Source organism: Hippocampus bargibanti, linkage group LG14, assembly GCF_051943395.1.
Source record: "Hippocampus bargibanti isolate YZ-2025 linkage group LG14, ASM5194339v1, whole genome shotgun sequence".
NCBI lineage: Eukaryota > Metazoa > Chordata > Actinopteri > Syngnathiformes > Syngnathidae > Hippocampus > Hippocampus bargibanti.
In genome coordinates this window covers 5,539,983-5,560,270 of record NC_142747.1, presented here as the reverse complement: position 1 = coordinate 5,560,270, position 20,288 = coordinate 5,539,983, and the positions used below count along the sequence as shown (strand labels likewise).

Here is a 20,288-nt window from a genome sequence, read left to right as displayed (position 1 = left end):
ACTTTTGACGTGGACTTGTCAGAACAAAGAGCTCAAATTTCTTGTTTGGATGGCAAACAGCAGCTGAATGGCTTCTGGTCAATGCGGTGATACGTTTGTTTACGGAGTTTTCAAGTTGCAAGATGTCACTGGCTAGCACAGGGGTGGGCAAACTTTTTGACTCGCGGGCCGCATTGGGTTCTAAAACTTGACAGAGGGGCCGGGCCAGGAGCATTTGGAGGGATTGTTTTGGCCGGAAATACTCTGAACAAGTTATGTCCATAATTTATAAAATCACTTCAAATGACTTCGACTGAGCGTATTTTACAAAGATTCCACAGCATATAGCTATAGTTTACGTTTTAAGACTTGCGCTGAATATTCATGAAGTCTTGTTTTCGAGTTGATGACAATCCCCATGTGACGTCACGTTTGGACTGCCCCTGACCGAGAAAGCGACATACAATGCATTTTGCGGTACTTTGTTTGGTCTGAAAACTTCGTGTTGATCCGTGTTGATGGTGAAATTAGAAGGAAAACACATAAATAATGCCATGGTGAATCGTTGTGTGTTGCACCAAGACAACTATTTTATATTCGCTGACACAAATTCCCAGCTGACAAATCAGCCCATTTCCAACGGAGCTTGGGCGCATTCTTCTGCATTTTCTGGGTGCTACATTGCTGTCATTGACGGCTCGAATTGATATGGGAGGACTCCTTGAATCAATTGCAAACATTTATGCTTTCCTCTTCAGAACTATTTGAATCATATTCATAACTGGATGAGTAACAAGAAAACATCTTCTCCGAATCTGAAGCCATTGTTTTGATTCTCGATCAAAGGCAACACGTCTTGGCGTGACGTCACGAACAGGGGGGTGGGACCTTCTGAAACTGACCATTTCCGGATTGATTTTGAAGTCATTTTTATTGGTGTTTTTCATTAAACTAAAAATATCAGCCTGCCTGATTAGGGTATTTTAGATGCTATAAAACGTTTTTCTGATGTCAGTGGGAAACAAAAACAAAAAATGGTGCCGGTTGTCCTTTAAATGTAGTATGTACAAACCTCATAGCACAGTAAGAACACTACAACCCAATTTATTAACTGTCTTTCAAATGTGAAAAATATCCCTGATCAGTTAATAAATTTGTCTCAAGGAATATGGCGTTTACATACTATTTCGCACATACTTGGAGGAGGAAATGGAAATAGATTAAAATAACATATGCACTGTGATTTATCAAGATTGCGTCTGTTTTTAATAAGTTTCCATCGAAGGGGCAAAGTAAAGAAATCAACATTTATTGAAAAATGGAATCACTTTCAACATTCAAAACATATTATTACACAACGAAATATTCAAGCTCAATAATACCTACTTGTGTTAAATTCCGCAAAATCATGGATGGTTTGTCCTGACCGCGCGCTCAACAAACTCCTCACAGACGCCCTCGCCTTCACGCGCAAACAATACACGTGTACCGTCGCCGAGCACACAAACATAGACTACCTGCAGTTGAAATTTGCATACTCGGCACGGCAGCCAATCAGAAGCCTGCTTCTTTCTTCCGGACTTTCGCAAGCGTTATAAAGTCGTGCAATTGCATGTCCTTTTCCAAAATAGATGCACAGAACCTCAGCCCAGAAGAAAGATTCAAAAGAAGCTAACAACATATGTGACGCTACAAAACGTAAATTTACATTAAACCGTGACTGTAAAGTGTACGTGAGACTTATGAAAGGGGCTTAGTGGCTCGTAGGAAGCAATGCAAACGTTGCATTGTGCACCGCAATGACAATCGACTACTGCAGCAAAATCTACAGCCATGCACTTTTACCGTAAATTAAGCAAGGTAGCATTTATAGTAGGTGCATTCTTGATTTAAAAAAAAACTTTATACTTTGTGACAATGTTTTTTAATGTGATTAGTTGTCTCATTGTGCTTCAAGTTGTGAAAAATGGGGCAGGCAACTTTTCAGTTATCTGCCCTGTTTTTCGCTAACTTTTTGTCATGAGTTTTAGACACTGTTTGTACTATAATTTGGGCAAATTCGGCGGGCCGGATTAAAAAGCCTAACGGGCCGTATGTGGCCCGCGGGCCATAGTTTGCCCATGCTGGGGCTAGCATCTGCGTTGCATAGCGAGATTTCGGGAAAAAAACAAAGCAAACAGAAAATGCTGTCGACTATTTTTGCTAATGCCCCCACTGACAGTGACACGTACAAGTCTGTTCACATGTAATATTCATGGAAAAAAAACAAACACTACTGCATTTTCTGGTGTATAAGGCGCACCGAAAATCCTTCATTTTCTTCAAAAGATGACCCTGCGCCTTATACGCAGGTGAAGTAATTATTATGCAGGTGAAGTAATCGTCTTATATGTAAAGTGATCAGGTCTCGCAACTACATGTCAGCAGCCCCTTACTCTATTTCCCCCTGTAGAAGAAGTAGTGCCTTGCCCCAGCCTCTACTATTGCGCCTTACAATCTGGTGTGCCTTATATTTGGAAATTGTATCTCTTTATATCTTATATTTGGAATTGTTTTTTCATTCATTGAAGGTGCGCCGATAGTCCGGAGCACCTTTTTTTGGGGAAAATGTTTGAAAATACACCATAATACTCCGGAAAACACGGTATTCACACAGAGATGTTTTTAGCCATTTTTTTTCGTTTTTTTTTGGATAGAAACCCATCTGTGTGAAGAGCTTTTACCTCAAACATGGCTGGCAACTATTTTTGCTGGATATTAATTGTCCCACCTGGGAGGTTGGGGGGTTGGGCAGCAATTAAAAAAAGCTCCATCAACATGTCATCCCGGAGTATCGTCGCCATCTATTGCGGCACTTAGCCGTAATGATCCTGCTGTTAGACCTTGAGTTGGGATGGGAAACACCCAAAAAGTGTGATTCACTGAATATCTCGGAGTTGTCCTTTGACGCGAACCAACGCTACACTGTGACGCAGAATATTGTGAAAAACATCACAGTGTGTGTAAAATACAGTGATACCTCATCTTATGAATTTAATTGGTTCCCAGAAAGTGTGTGTAAGGCAAAAAGTGTCTTTTCCAAACATTAATTTTCCATAGGAAACCATAAAAAAATGAGAATAATCTGTTTCTAGCTCCCCATAAAACATTGTTTTCTACTAATAAAGCCTTAAAACTACACATAATATACCTTATTTTATGTATAATAAATGTGCTATTGTATTGTAATTAAAGAAATAAACTGTACTATATAATAAAGTCGTTTTATTTATCTTTGTGATGGTCGTTGATGTAGTCACACAAACGCACACCTCTAATTTACAACAGATTATTTTCTCACAGACAGTGTTTTTTAGGTGTTCAATTTCCCGACACCTAATAAAACACTGTCTGTAAGAAAATAATCTGTTGTAAATTAGATGTCAAGTAGACAGGATGAACTTGACACAACACACACCTCGTTCGTGTTTTTCGATGATCTTCTTCTGCTCGACCGTAATTTTCTTTGTCTTCTTAGGCTTAACACTAGCCTGTGGTGGGGTCTTTTTCGTTCCCATAATAGCAAAAGTACTCCACTCGATAACAAATGACATCTGCACCCGAAAGGGGGTGTGGAAAACTAGTCCGGCAGCCACTGTGGCGCTGTTCAACCGTGTGGTTTGGTGTTCATCAGCCGACAACTAGTCCGCCAGCCACCGTGGCACTGTGTGATTTGGTTCGTCCGCCGAATACTTGTTCGTATGCCAATATTATATTCTCACGAATTTAATGTTTGTAAGGCGAAAGGTTTGTTAGCTAAAGCGTTCGTAAGCCGAGGTATCACTGTATGGATTTTCAACAATCTCATAAATGAGTGAACGCCCAGCAATCAAATTGTTTCAATTCTAGACCCAGGATCGGGCCTCGTTCAAGTGGCCGGTGAACTGTAGAAATAAAAGAAATAGAACTCACAATCCTATTCTAGGATCACATGATTGGTCCTAACAGTCGATAAAAGAAAAAAAGTCTGGAGCGCCCCCACCCCTATGGCAATGCATTGTGTGATGGCATGTCAACTGTGATCTGCATCTAATCCACCAAGCCAATAGTGAGGTCCCAGCAGGAAGCAAAGAGGGAAGGGGGGCATACCACCACCTCATCTGTCATTAAGACAGGCCCCAGGACGCTTGGGCCATTCGGTCACCAGGTGGAACCCAGCTGGGCAACTACTTGGTGACCGCAACTCCAAGATGAAGGAGTCGCGATGTGGTATCCTGACTTTTGGATTTTTCATAAACCATGTAAAGATAATACTAGATTTTTTTAATGTTTATAAATTGAACTAAATAATCACAAAAATGTCCTTTCATTTTTCAATTTAACACATGTCTTTATGGTTGATTTTAAATATATCTACCTGGTAAATAAGATATCAATCCATCCATTTTCCAGATCGCTTTACCCTCATTAGGATCGTAGGGGGTGCTGGTGCCTATCCCAGCCATCTTTGGTTCGGGCACTAGGCAAGGGACACGATGAATGGGTTGCAGGCCAATCGCAGGGCACATTGATACGAACAACAGTCCGCACTCACACTCACATGTAAGGACAATTAGAGTGTTCAATTAGCCTTCCATGCATGTTTAATGGATGTAGGCCACAAAACCCATGTGGGCCCAGGTGGGACATGCAAACTCCACACAGTGAGACCGGAGCGGGACTCGAATTCGCAACCTCTGCACTGTGAAGACTACCGGACTGGCGTAATAAGACATGCTAGCTTGATTTAAGACGTCTGCATCCATCGAAATTTTCCAAGTGGTGTTATGCGCTGCACTTTTGAAATTAAACTATTGATATCTCGTCCCACCAAACCTCGTTTTGCGCTTGAGACCTTTTAACCACATACTTGAGCAAACAAACGACTTATTATATATTAGGAACATTTGTGGTTTTAATGATTTTGGGCTTTGTTTTATTTTTTTGGGGGGGGGGATTACTTCTTTACAAGGCCCTCGCTGGGCCTGATTTAATCGATACGCGACTGATACGTTTTCAAGAGCTGAGTTCCTAAAGAAATAAAAAATAAACTTGTATTCGTTCCGAGGAATGGATTTTGTTTTGGGTGAAAAACACAAAGCAGACAGATGGACGCTGTGGAAGGTTTAAGATTGGTGTTCCCATTTGGCCGCCTCGTCCACAAAAGATAGGGAATCACATTTAATCAGTTCGATTTGGCCGGCGCACACACACGCAAGGCATCTGCAGCTACCCCTCTACCTGCAATGTGATTACACATGCTGCAATCACACTAAATCAAGCGCACCTTTGGCTTCGCTAACCATAACTAAAAGTTGCATTGACCTTCAAATGTGCATCATGGTTCCAGTTGTCGAATTCCAACTACAGCAGAATTTCTACTTACGAACATCTCTTCATACAAAATTTTGAACTTAAAATCCACAGGAAAATATTGCCTTTTGTTTCGAAAGAAATTCAGGATGGGCCTCTGCTCACAATGCAGTTTCATTTCTTGTGCTATAATGTAATTTTAATATGTACCGTATTTTCCGGTGTATAAGGCGCACCGGAATATAAAGCGCATCCTAATTGAATAGTGTATTTTCAAACTTTTTCCATATATAAGGCGCACCGGAGTGTAAGGCGTACCCTTCAATGAATGAAAAAAGTTACCCAAAAATATAAAAATAGATACAATTTGACCAAATACATGGAACACCACATTAGAAGGCACTGCAGTAAAAGCTGGGGTTACGCCGACTTCTTCTACAGGGGCAAATGGAGTCGATGGCTGCTGACAGTATTTGCGACACCTGTTGTGGCTCAATATTACTTCACATATAACGCGCACCGGCGTATTAGGCGAAGGGTCATCTTTTGAAGAAAATCAAGGCTTTTGGGTGCGCCTTATATACACAGGAAAATATGGTATTTGGATTGGATTGGATTAGTCTTGCAGTGGAGAAATTAACATTTTAACAGCAGCAAAGTTATGGATGGAAGAGTAAAGGAAAGGAAGAAGTAGAAAAACAAAATACATGAGCTGGCACTCAAAATAAAAACACATTTTTATTTTACATATTTATATACGCATTTCCTTACACTTTACGCAAGAGTTATGTCTGAATTTTGGTGGGTCTTAGAACGAATTAGGGCATTTACATAGAAATCATGTCCTATTTACAAAATGTTATTCTAATTTCATATGTAGAGATACCACCGTATACTACCGTACGTTGGAGGACAGAGCTACATTTTTTCATTCTGTGTTAAAAAAAAAACTGAGCACCACTGATGATCAAAATTTTGGCAGGGCTTGATGCAGGCGGGGACCAAAAAAAAGACGAACTGAGATCTGGGATATTTCACATGCTTTCTACTTCTGGCTTCAACTTTTTAAAGTCCCATTTAATGGTTTCCAAACATCTTCCGCCCATACACAACAGGTCCATTTTTGGGCACTGGCTTGGCGGGTGTACACAAATATGGCTGCAGAATGCCTCGAGTGCTGTTTATAGTCATGTTTGGTACTCGCCAGCCACAAGCCCTCTTCTTCTTTTCCAGGGTTGGACCTTGCGACAAAGCTGAAGAATTATGTTGGGAATTCATCTGTTGAGTTGGCCACCCCGGTTGTAGACGCTCAACTTCTCATGTGACTTTTACTCCTTTTTGTTTATGTCTCGCTGTCGCAGCTGAATTGCCTCTAATTCCTCTTTGGGGTTCAGTGAAGGGCCAGTCGACGAGAGACCGCAGGCTTCACTCAGTGTTTGTACTTCGGAGTAGTTACGGTCTTTATTTAGGTAGAAGTAGAGGTATTTATGTTTAAAAAATGTACTTGCGACCCACAAAATTGTTTTTGTCTTATTAGCTTACCTGTCTATGTGGGAGTTTGAGATAGCTATCAAATCACGTTTCTATAGTTTAGAGAATCTTCATAATACAAAAATGCTAAATTAGCCGCAAATATACATTTAGCTGGATGTGTGTGTGTTTTTTTGTTGTTGTTTTTTTTTCGATGTAGATTTTTTTTAATGCTCGGACCTGACATTAACTCATTCACTGCCAGATGATGTGCAAAACTGTGTCCACTCCAGTGCCAGGGTTTTTGTCGTTTTCACACAAATTGAAGGAGCCACAGAATATTGAGTTTAAGGACAACATAAACATTCAATGCAACGTAACAAACCGTAGACTCTCTTCTTCCATCAAAAACAAACAGTAAATTCCTAAATTATATGTGTCTGGAGCTATCTGAGCTTGAAATGGGGGCGGCTGTAAAAAAGACAAATGCTGCCCCCTCATGGTAGGGAAAAACATTGCCAGAGATCTGATCAGCCCTTTAGTAGTAGTAAATTTCATTTATGAGCGCGTCTTTCAAAACTCTCAAGGTCACTTTACAGTCACAGGATACGTTTTTCTCTGGGTGAGCAGCGGCAGACACACGCACCAGCGTTCACTCAACCAGGACGTAAGTAGATAGAAAGCTGGCTAGCCAGCCAACTGATAGATAGCTAATAGCTAGCCAACAGATAGATAGCTAGAAAACTACCCACCTAGATAGCTATATAGCTAGCAGCAACCCCCCTCCCGTAAAAAAAAAAAAAAAAACAGAACCCAAACACATTCAGGAATGGCGCTCCATGATATGCTTTTCAATTCCCAAATAAATTTGGGAATGGCAGTTAACGAGTTAAAAAAAGCACGAAAATTAATTGGGCAGGAATCAAGTCGGCTGTCTTCATATGCCCATTTCTAGCTGCGTCTAAGAAAAACTCCACCCTTGCGCGCAGTTCAGCTTTACTTGGGGCTAGACTTGCGCTGGGTGGGAAAATAAGACCCTGAGTCGGAGAAGGGGCTTGACTGAGCTTTAGAAGACTTGTTGGTTGAGGATGAGATACCAGGAATATGCTTCCCGTCCCACTTTGTGTTTCGCCCGAATGAGTTGTGTTGCACAGTACATACCTAAAGAATCTACTGGTGTACAATCACTCAAGTATTTGCAGTTGACATCCCATCACCGGTCTGCTCGCAGGAAGCAGGCAGCAGGCGGTGATGTTTCAACACACCGCTAACCACCGCAGGACCTTTGGGGAATGTCTTTGATTGTTTACCCAGCCTCCTTCTGGGTTGTGTGAGCCAGAAAAGCAGATCCTAAAATGGGAAAAGCCCACCCAACTGGAAAGGACTAAGCAAAGCCGGGATCCAGCGCCAGGGAGCTCCTTCCCACTAAAATCCCTTCCACTTGCTCAGCTTGTCACATTTTCTCGCCTGAGAAATAAACGCCGACAAGGATTGTCCCTGTTCTCTAATGACAGGATTCACGGTGCTCTTATTACAGCGCTGAGGTGTCTTTGATGCAGCTTCAAAGGCAGAGATGCTCGTTTCACTCCCCGGGATGAGACACGTTCATCGGGATGATGTTGGGAAATATAGATGTTGGGATGTTGTTCAAGATAACATAAAAGCAACCCAGCACCGCCGTGAAATAGAAATCCATGCAAGTGGGTTCATTTGCAAAGAAAATTCTCTCTCAAATTCCCAGCGTTCCTCGGGAAGTGCTAAGTACTGTGAGTCATTGACCTCTCAGCATGCACAGAGGCAACGCGGGCAGACTCAAAATTCCTCTCAGCTGCGCCACCGACGGGCACGTGTGAAAAATCCAGTCAATCGTCAGAACAAATGACGTGATCGTGAAGCTGAATTATACTCCCGACGTATATCTGCCCATCTTTAAAACCCACCTCAAAACTTACTTGTACTCTTTGGCATTTGACTCAGCATGATTCAAACATGATCTTAGTTTTGCTTTCTACTATCTTTGTTATTGTTTTATTTCCTGTATGTATATGATTTGTTGTTATGTTTTCCATGTTAATGCTACAGCTGTTGTTAAAGCGCTATATAAATCAATATGTATTGTATTGTATGCCAGAAGACCTACTGGAGGACGGCTAACATCGGCTCACTTGCAATAAAATGGATTTCTGTGTTGGATTGAAATTGGGGATGAATGTTAAAATCATACGAAAAACTGACTTTTTACATCATCTGGATTTTCAACCTTAACGGCGATCAAAATACTTCAGACGGATTAGATCGGCATATGTTGGGTATTTTCTGCAACAACTGTGATTGGTTTTAATGTTAAAAAAATACCCTGCTCCCCCAAAAAATGTTTCATCTAAGTTGTCACAGTTGTAAAAAAAATACAATAAAATTGTGCAGACTAAAATGTACACGACCGTGTTTGGGGTTAAACATCTTGACGTGTCGATATTTGCAGAACCCTGCTAAGCCCGTCTTCCATTTCACCGGTCCGCTATTTGACCCGAGCACAAAAGCAGCGCCGACCCTCACATTCCACCCCTGGCAGGGAATACCAGGGGTATAATTAAATGTCACGCTGAAGGATCGCTCCCTCTGAGACTGTAAAAATGGGCAATGATTACTCTGTATCCGGACCTGATCTGGGCGATCTTTGCTTCGCTCTGAATGAACTGTCAAATCTGCTTTGGTCTTAATGAGACAGGTCATATGGGCAAATTCCAGACGACAATTACTCCCGCCCCCCTAACTCATTCACTGCCATCCCAGAATGTATTTGGGAATTGAAAAGCATGACGTGGAGCGCTATTCTCGTATTTGTTCGGGTTTTGGTTTTACTTGCGGGGGTGCAGATAAAGCGCTAGTCAGCTCTTTGGCAATGTTTTTCCCTCTCACTTTTGTACAGCTGCCCCCATTTCAAGCTTAGATAACTCCAGACCCGCATAACTTAGGAATCAACTCTTTCTTTCTGATGAAAGAAGAGAATCTAATGCAGAGGTGTCAAAGTCAAGGCCCGGGGGCCAAATCTAGCGCATCACATCATTTTATTCGGCCCGCGAAACCAAATCAAGCATGTTAAGTACCAGGATGCTAGATAAAGTCCAAACCCAAATTTCAAATGGTCCCATTTAAACCACAATAACAGTAATTATTTTAAACCTCAAATTTGAAAACAAGATGTTGATTAATTTGTTGTGCGCTCTATATGTAATATGTGGAGAGGATGAAACGTTCTAATGGCTTCCCCAAATTCAGAATGGCCCTCGAGAGGAAACCGTAACTACAATGTGGCCCGCAGCAAAAAATGACTTTGACACCCCTGGTCTAAGGTTCTTACGCTGCATTGAATGTTTATGTTGTCCTAAACCTTAATATTCTGTGGGTCCTGCAATTTGAGTGAAAATGACAAAAACTCTGCCACTGGAGTGGACACATTTTGCACATTGTCTGGCAGTGAATGAGTTAATGTCCTCATCAATATTTTCAGCAGGTCCGGGCATTCAAAAATTCGACATCTAAAAAAACAACAACAAAAACACACACACATCCAGCTAAAGGTATATTTACAGCTAATTTTGTGTTATGAAGATTCTCTAAACTATAGAAACATGATACATGACAATATACACAATGTCACAATCCGAATTAGATAGCTACTTTCATATTTGGCATACATTTGGTCTCTTCGCGAAGAAGCAATGGACACAGAGCCTCAAAAATGAAATATTAGGCCAGGCACTTGCTAACGGTGTCAATTTCAAGGCTCTCCACGCGCCGATTCCATTTAGGTTGTTCACGGTGAAATGTGCACGTCTGCTACAAGCTAAATGTTGAAAGCAAACACGTAGCTGTAGCATCTATTGACGAAAGAGATTATCTCACACCTTCTGTTCCACATATATCCGCTTCAATTCCAAGCTGCGACAGTGTTCAAAACTAGCAAGAAAAATGCGAACAGTCAAATGCAGCGTTGAGGTTGCACACTAGAATACGATCAGGCGATTCTTACGGGTCCTGCGGAGACCAGACAGTGTTAGGAAACGGCCGAGCTGCACCTTGTGGTCCAACACCATGTCTGTAAACTACCGCGAAAGGATATCATAACTGGTCACCTACTTTTCACATTTGTAAACTCATTTGCATTGGCACCACAACAATTATGAATATCAATAGCACACATGAAATGCTGAACACATGAAATTACCCGCAGCATTTAAAGAGCCTCTCCTGGCCTCTTTAGACGAAGCTGAAGTAATAACAAATGCCATTATTCATATTTTTATTGCACAATAACTCAGACAATTCCAACGGTTGTCTGCTTCATTTCCGAACAAGTATACAAACTAATAACTCAATTTCCTCAGATGGGTCGTGTTGATGGTTCACTCCAAACGAACCATCAATTCCGGTTCTGCAATTCCCCGTCGCGACGCATGAAGATACATTGACATAGTTTTGCGTGAAGAAGCAGCAAAGGCAACCAAAACTAGGATGACAACAAATTTGACACCATTACCTCAAATGAGCGCCCAATCGGAAGCCGGTATCCTCAACAGGAGGGCAGATGCTAACTTGCCCAATATTTTCTTTTTATTTTGCCTACTTATTTCTGGATGTTGTTCACTGTGTTTCGAACTGCTTTGAGGTGTTGCGAATTAGCCTCCGTGCAGCGCATTGAGTGTATGAAATGCGCTAACACAATAAAACTGGCTCACCTTGCCTTGTCTTGAGCGCAAAGGCTAGTTTATTGCTGCCCTCAACTTGAATTATTATTCTCATCATCACAATTGACTAGTTGTCGGCAACACACCGATTGGCGATCACCATCTTAGACCAACGCGCATGTTTTGAATTAGCCGCCACACCTCGCCAACCGGTTAAACAAACCGTCTCATTTATCATCGTGAAACCGAGTGCCAGGCTACAAATTGCTTGACGTATGGCTCGAGGCCACGACAAAGTCATGTGTGAATTACGTTCGCTTTGCTTGCCACATTAGAATAACCTCCCCCACACCCCTCACCAATGAATTTAATTTTGAGAGAAAAAAAATTGGATTGACTCATAAATTCAGCGTTGGGCTGATAATTGCGCTTTAAAGACCCCCCCCCCCTTCCCCAAGCAGATGTTCGTGAGCCTTTCCGTCTTATATTCACATGGGCATCAGTCGGTTCAAACAGACCCGCTTAAAATAACACTTCTGTCAGCTCTTTGGTTTCGTCAGACTTCCTGTTTGACACAAGTAAATCCCCGTTGATGGGAAGCTTTCCGACCGGTCGCCTCTCCACCCCTCCTCTCCCTCGCTCTGACTGCATCCGAGTCCTCTCTGGGTGACTGGATAGCACCTCAATGTGAAGACAAAGTAAGGTGAAAGAGGACTAAAATAGCGCATAAGACACCAGTGGGGGGGTGTGAGGGTCAACCAATTGTGCACAAAATACGACGTCAGTCCAGTACGAGAAGGTCAAATCGGGCTACTACGAGCTTGTCTATCTAAATAACAATAACTAAAAGCATGGTGGCGTATTTTTACTCTCTTCAGTAACATATAAACACATAAGCCGATGCGATATGGAACTGTCGCGGCTTGGAATTTAAGCGGATTTACGTGAAACAGAAGGGACAATCTCTTTCGTCAATGGATGCTACAGCTACGTGCTTGCTTTCAACATTTAGCTTGTAGCAGACGTGGACATTTCACCATGATTTCCCTGATCCACTGGTGAAAAGGACGCCTTGAACCTCTCCTCTTTTATCTAGAACTGTTTCATACAACAAAGATGGTGCAGAACATGTTTAGGATTGAATGACTGCGTGGGTCTTTTGTGTTGTGTCACATTACTTGTTATTCAGATTTTATTTTGGTTGTTTTGACTTGAAGATGCCGCTGCGACATTGGCTGCCTTTACAGCAGGGGTCTCAAACTCAATTTACCCGGGGGCCGCTGGAGGCAGAGTCTGGGTGAGGCTGGGCCGCATCAGGATTTCCACAAGAAAAGCACAGATAAAACTATCCAATGTTCTCAAAATTTTTATTTTTAACACACACAAAAAAAATAAATGAATACATGGAAAAATGAATAAAAAATAAATTAACCAGTAATAAATAAATAAAATAATTATAATTATTATAAGGCAGATACAGACGACTGAAAAAACTACAGGAAAACTAATTATTTTTAAAAAGTTTCAAATGTCTGTATTCACAGTTCTTTAACCTTTAACTTTCTTAACATAAAGAAAATATTGAACATGAACTGTCCTAAACATGGCTTCTCTTGCCTACTTGTTCAGCTCCACAGATACAAGTTTCATTCATATCAATCATGCGGGCCGCACTAACATTAATCTTTCATATCAAGGCAAAATATTCTTTCAGGGGCCGCAGTTGGCCCGCGGGGCGCGAGTTTGAGACCAATGCTTTACAGCAAGTCCTGTACTGTATTTTGTTTTACTACAGTACTTCTTCCTTTCCTCTCACTTTGTTGCTGTGAAATGTAAATTTCTCCACTGCGAGACTAATCAAGGCAATGCAAACCCATCCAAATCCTGATGACGAATTCTGATGACATCAGATGCAAAAGTTGACCAAAAATTGGAAATATAGCCATTGAGGGCTACAAACAAATATTTCGCAGGCACGCAGGAGCCACGTCCGCTGCCCGTATTTCGTTGCGGGAACCGTCACAACCCGGAGGTCACATGTAATTTAATACACATTAAATGACTCAGAATCTAGAATAAATCCTCCTTCCCCATCCGGTGGGGCCTCTCAATTTTCCCTGGAGAGACAAAATTATAGTAACAACCCAAAATTTACGGCGCAGACATAAATATGTGGCTTCCTAACTCCTTTTTTTTAACATGATCCGGGTGCTGTATGTCACACAACTTCCTGTCTGCATGCTGTCATAGCCTGTCATTTGGACTTCAAGGTCGCTGCGGCTGTGTAAAATGCAACCCTGTTGCAAGACGCCTTAACTTAACACAACACAACTCAACACTTTCTTATTTTAATGGAGGCCTGCAAACCAGTAGTTGGAAAATGGATAAACTAATAATCCATTTGAGGTAACATTATACATATAAATATCATCATCAACACGCACCACTAGCACTGGAGCCCCACAGTGATGCGTCGTCTCTCCACTGCTCTTTTACCTCTACACAAACGACTGCACCTTAACGCGCCCAGCGGTCAAATTCCCAAAGTTCGCAGATGACACCACGGTCATCTTTCTCATGCGATGAGTCCGCGTACCGACAACAAGTGGAGCAGCTGGAGCTCTGGTGCTGCCGACACAACCTAGAGGTGAACACGCTCAAGTCGGTAGAGATGATCGTGGAATTCAGGAAACATCCATCACCACAGCTACCCTAACACTATCCCACTGCCGAGTGTCAACCGTCAAGACCTTCAAGTTCTTGGGAATCACAGTCTCCCAGGACATGAAGTGGGAGGTCAACACCAACTCATTGGCACCACCCTACCCACTATTGAGGACTTGCACACTGTAATAATCAAGACAAGAGCGCGGAATATCCTACTGGACCCTCCGCACCCTGCCCACCACCTTTTCCAGCTACTCCCCTCAGGCAGGCGCTACACATCCATGAACACCAAATCCAGCGGACATTAGTTGTATTAAGTTCATCCTGTCTACTTGATATCTAATTTAAAACAGATTCTTTTCTTACAGACAGTGTACACTGTCTGGAAGAAGAGAATGTGTTTGAAATTATCCAGCAGACATTGAAACAGCTTTTTCCCCCAAGCCATTAACTAGTCTAAACAGTAACCCAAATAGAACTGTATAGTGCCTCTTGGCAATTTTGCACAAACCTGTGGAACAGCATCTCTTTATCATTATTGGAGCTCCCTCCAGCTCTGTCCTCACTCGAAACACTGTCTGCTTGATATTTTGCACATTGTCGCACAGTTATTGCCGAGAGGTATCATTTACATTAAAGAATTCCATTAGATTAGATTCGCCTTTATTAGTTTCTTCCATACTTATTTGTCATGTCTTTTTTCTGATAATACTAGTGCACTAGTGGAGACAAATTGCTTGTGTGTTCTACATACTTGGCCAATAAAGATCATTCTGATTCTGAATCTGATTTTTTGAATATTTATTTTCTTACCATTTGACTTTTGCTCCAGATAGTTGGATGGCAATGCCTGTCATTTGTATTTGTTGAAAGTAGTGATTCCCAACTCTTATTTTGTGCAAGGCACAAGGTATTATTTCCCTCTCCATCTTCCCAAATTAGTTGTTTGCAGACCACTCATTTAAAGTTGATCTAATTAACCGAAAAAATTAAGTTCAGCTGTTCTAGTCATTTTGAAATAATTTATCTTCATTTTGGGGTAGGTGAACCAAAAAAAAAGCCATTTAAGAGGGGTGTGTAGACTTTCGCAACCACCCAATCTGTGCTTTTTCCTCCTCGTGTGCTGCCAACACAGGGGATATGGTGTACAAACCTTTTAAAGCTTTCCCATGGCACACTTTTTCTTTCATGTCCCGTTCATCTTTGCAAAAACCCGGTGCCAACGAGTGCTTGTGAGGATGTTTTCCACAAAACTCATCAAGCGCCATCTGTTTCCAAAAGCCTCAAATGAAGCAATCCCCTCAGATTTAGGATTTAGGATTTTAGCTTCTTCCTAATTTGCTTAATTGAGTAGTAATTGGTTCATTGCGTCACTGATGGTCCGTCTTTGTGTCAATCACCAAAAGCAGTCCAATGATTGGTTGATTACATAAATGAATTCAGATCGGTCAGACGATGCGTTCGTCTTCATCATTGCCATATGATTTATGGATTGATTTGTGTGCGGATGGCTCCAGCCCAGCCCTCTGAAATGGAGAGGCAGGCTTAGCAGCGCCCCTGCTGGTCACATTTGAGCAGTGGAAGCAGTTTCCCACCATTTTGCCATTAACACTTCCTGACATCCCACTCAAGTTCAGTCATTGGAAGCAAATAGGGAGTCGAAACACAAACAGGACACAATTAAAGAAGCCACAGGGGGTAGGAGCTCTGTGTTCCCCCCAAAAATGAGGCCAGGCTGGACAGGGAGAACTATGAATGGGGGGAGCGAGTGGATAACAACCTAATCCATGCCAGGAATCTTTTTTAAATCCGTCACTTGAGTTTTGACCGGCGAGGCAGAACACAATCGAGAGGACGTTTAGGCCTTTCATCAACACTGAAAAAAAGTAGTGGCGGCGCAAAACAAAAACGTTGGCAATGATAGCTCTTGTTGTATTAATGAGATTGAATTTTTAAATAAAATTTGAAACGGTCTTTTCTCGAACGCCACCGACGCAAACTGTCCCACGCACAGAGCGTTCCAATCGTCAGTGTACCCGGCCGGCATCCCCCACATTGTCTGCGCAAGCACAATGCCAAGTTTCCCGATTGTGTCACTTCCAATTAGCCCTTGTGCGACATCTGCTTTTCAAAGATCTGAGTACACTGGCCGCCATCACTCCACCCCCCCCCACCTAACCCCCACCCAACTCACACTTTTGTACTGTAACCATTTGGCCATTGAGCATGACTGGAAAATTTGTACACACAAAAAAAGGAGCAGCAAATTGCTTTCTTTTTTTTTAATCCGCTAACTGAAAATAGCACGTTTACACCTTGGAATGAGCTTTCCTCACATGAAAGCTAGGTTGCATTCCATTTCAGTTTCTCATCTACGACAAGGTTATTAGAGTTGAAAAAGAGTTAACTAAATTTGACTGAAACAACATCTGTTATATAACTAACTCCAATTGTAGCACTGTTTTGTCTGTCAATCAATATCATACATCAGCTTGCGTGCTCCATGGATAAAATGAAGCAATTCTTAGAATAAAACAACTCATCAAAACAAAACAAAACCTTCAGAAAAAAACAAATTGAAACCCAACTGATTTAAAAAAGAAAGAGCCAAAAGGAAAATAAAAAGCAAATTCCAATGCAAACAAACACAAATCAAGTTCAACCCTCGTCTCGGGCAGTCTTCCCGGGGCCTTGTCCACCATTTTCTTCGCCGTGAACACTTTTCTTTGATCGGTCTGCATGTCAATCGACCCAATCATGTCAAATACTCAATGTGATTTGCTGTGGCTTTCGGGTGATGCAAGCAAGTCTTTTTTTTAAATTGTGAATCCTGTCCTCACCCCATATCCACAGCCTCCGTCAAAATTCGTCCGCAACCTGCCCGGCTGTCACTCTTCCAAGCTGAGCAGCGTGACAGGGATTGCAAATAGCAGCACTGGCCCACCGCAAGAATGCCAGCACGCCGGCGTCGCCCGGTTAATGAGAGGGTGGAGACATCTTAAAGTAGGCCACAAAGCCCTCGCCGAAGGCTGGCCCTCAGGGAGCATGAAGACATCCGATGGACATCAAAATAAATAAATAAATAAATAAATGGAGAGCACCACATGACGCTTCTGCACACCACTGCAAGTCAAAACAACATTTTTTGCTAGCACATCCACAGCACATGCCCAGAAAAACACAGCGAATGATTAGTCACCTGCTTTTGCGGCACATAATGGGAGCGAAAAGTGGCATTAAGCCACATGCCACTCATTTTTGCGTTTACGTGTCATTCATGGCACACAAATGAGGTCAAGTGATTATTATTACTGTTTATTTGGGGGGTGTCCAAAGTTTTTGCATAGGGGACCAGATTTGGTGTGTTAAAAATGTAGGAGGGGGACCAGCCTTGGAAGAATATTGAGTTTAGGGACTACATAAGCATTTAATACCGTGTTAGAAACCTTAGAATATCTTCTTTCATCAAAAAACAAGTTAATTTCTAAGTTACAGTAAAGTCTCGTTATATCGATATTCAAGGGAGTCCGAAAAAATATCGATATAACCGGGACTATCGATATATCCGACCCTGTTTGCATGTAATTTTCTCCGTGCGTGCATAGAAATAGTATCGATATAACCGGGACTATCGATATATCCGATATCGATATAACGAGACTTTACTGTATATGGGTCTGGAGTTATATGAGCTTGAAATGGTGGCGGCTGAAGAAAATACAATACAATACGTACATATTGATTTATATAACGCTTTAACAAAAGCAGGAGCTGTAACAAATCGCTAACATGGACAAAAGGCAAATGCAACCCCCTCGTGGAAGTGATAAAACATTGGCAGAGGTCTGACCAGCGCAACTTCCGCAAGAAAGACCAAATCCCGAACAAATTCAGGAATGGCGCTCCACGTGACACTTTTCGATTCCCAAATAAATTTGGGAATGGCAGCAAAGACTGCCACTGGCACTGTGAGACTAATAAAGGCATATCCAATCCAATCCAATCCAATCCAATCCAATCCAAAGGAGTTAAATATTCACTTAACTTCACTTTTTTCATAGTTGAACACAAGTAATTGTTGCTTTATTGATTGTTGCCATTTTAGAAAATTCAAAAAAAAAAGAAAAATTGCCATTTTATAAAATTGGTGGGCTTATTCAGCAAATTACTCATATCCTAATTTGCTGTTCCTAATTAAGCACCTAGATGGCAGCACTTTGCACACACAGGTAACAGCGCTACTGCCCAATGTATTCATTCGACATGTGGGACATACCTTATTGATTTTATGACAAAGGCTGCGGACCAGATGAAAATTAACCTCAGGCCGTATTTGGCCCCGAGGCCGGACTTTGGATATGTCTGGTACAGTTGACTTACCTCCAATAAACTGAATGCCCCCGGCTACGCGTCCGATCGTACGTGAGATGAGCTCAGAGATGCAGCAGCCCATGAGAGCGGTCAGCGCCACCAAGAGGAGGAGGCCGCAACCCACGCCCGTCACCAGCGTGCAGATGCGCCACTCCAGGCTGGGAATGCCGTGGAAGGAGGCGTAACGGCCGCACTGCTCCAGCATGACGGTGGCCTGGCGCTCTTCGTCGCGAACGGGGTATGAACAGCGACGGAAGGTCCCGAAAGACACCGGCTTGTCCATCTGCATGCCCAGGAGCCAGTATGGCATGAAGAAGCCCACGCAGGAGGCGGCGGCGGATAACAGGGACAGAAGCGCCCACACCGCGCCGGCGCACGTCAGACTGGACGCCATCCGGGGTCAGATGGCAGGACAAACCGGTGGTGGGACCGAGTTGTGGGACGAAGGTGTTGAAGGAAAATGGCGCGTCTGTCAGGTCTTCACCTCCTGAATATGAAAAGGAGAAAAAAATGATGTTCTTAGACGGCTTCTGTAGGCGACCGGATGCAAGTGCTGATTTCACAGTGCGGTTACGTCCTGTCGCCATGTCGACACTTTAGAATTTACAGGGAGTGTGATGAGATGCTTTAAGTGGTCAAGTTCACATTTTGCTGTGAGCACCCCCACAGCAGCGCAGCCCTCCCTCTCTCAGCTATGTCTAAGAAATGAATATCTGACTATATATATATATATATATATATATATATATATATATATATATATATATATATATATATATATATATATATATATATATATATATATATATATATATATATAGATAGATAGATAGATAGATAGATAGATAGATAGATAGATAGATAGATAGATATCGGAAAAAAATATGTATATTTTTGTGTGAATGTGTTACTTTTCATCAGGCTTTTAAAAAAGTATTTCCTGTGGTTATATTTGTTTTTAATCTTGATTTTATGCTCTTGCATGCAAAACAGATTAGCCGATTAGTACCTAGCAATTTCCAACATCCTCCTTATTTGCCAATCAATTAAAGAGAAATGTCACAATTATTGTTCACTCCTTCACTTTTTGAGTGCAAGCAATCTTAGAAAACTCCAAACAATCCTCAGTGAAAATCACTACTTGAAATATTCCAACATTATCTCCAGTGTGATTGTGTGTACAGTGCAAAACTAAAATGCGATGTTCGTTGACCAAAACCGTTTACAACAAAGTAGACGTTTTCAAAGCGATGTACGCACGCATGCGCGCGCAACACTCACACACGCGCGCGCGCATACCATCCCCAGCGGGAAGTGATTCAGCGTTGACTTATCGCAGTGCTCACACCGTTGGAATGTTAATAATAAAGAATCGAAAAAAGACTTCCTTCGGCTTACATATTGCGAGAGCTCAGGAATCAAGTGCGCCTCTGGCAGTGGCTTCTTCCCAGCGGCGGACTCCAGCAGCTGTCGCTGGAAACTTTTCCCACAATCCACAGAAATAAAGAAAAGAAAAAGAAATTCCTTCCAAGATTTACACGGGTCACTTAGTCCTCGCTGATACGTCACGCGATGACGGTGTGATCGATTAAAATGCACAGCTGCGTTTTCGCGTGGGGAAAGACGCCGCACCGAGTGACAAATGCGCGGAGATAGCGGTGGAGAGAGTACCGTACGCGCCTCTCGATGTGACCATCAATCACGCCAATCCCCACCCAGGGGCTGGGCTCGACACAACCGGTCCCTGAACGCTCCACGAGGCGTTCAAAGACACTCCGCCAA

The 20,288-nt window shown here is 42.3% G+C and overlaps 1 protein-coding gene across 1 annotated transcript in view; it reads right to left on the bottom strand.

The window, feature by feature from the left end:
• The window catches only part of LOC148888082 (LHFPL tetraspan subfamily member 6 protein), a 57,949-nt gene extending 37,724 nt beyond the window's left edge, over nucleotides 1–20,225 (bottom strand). The window contains exons 1-2 of the mRNA XM_089014416.1: nucleotides 19,905–20,225; nucleotides 18,516–18,993 (exon numbers count right to left, since the gene is read on the bottom strand). Coding sequence (XP_088870542.1) covers nucleotides 18,516–18,900 — 385 coding nt within the window. The 5' untranslated portion in view covers nucleotides 18,901–18,993; nucleotides 19,905–20,225. The remainder of the gene's footprint in view (nucleotides 1–18,515; nucleotides 18,994–19,904) is intronic.
• Between the last annotated feature and the right edge of the window lie 63 nt (nucleotides 20,226–20,288).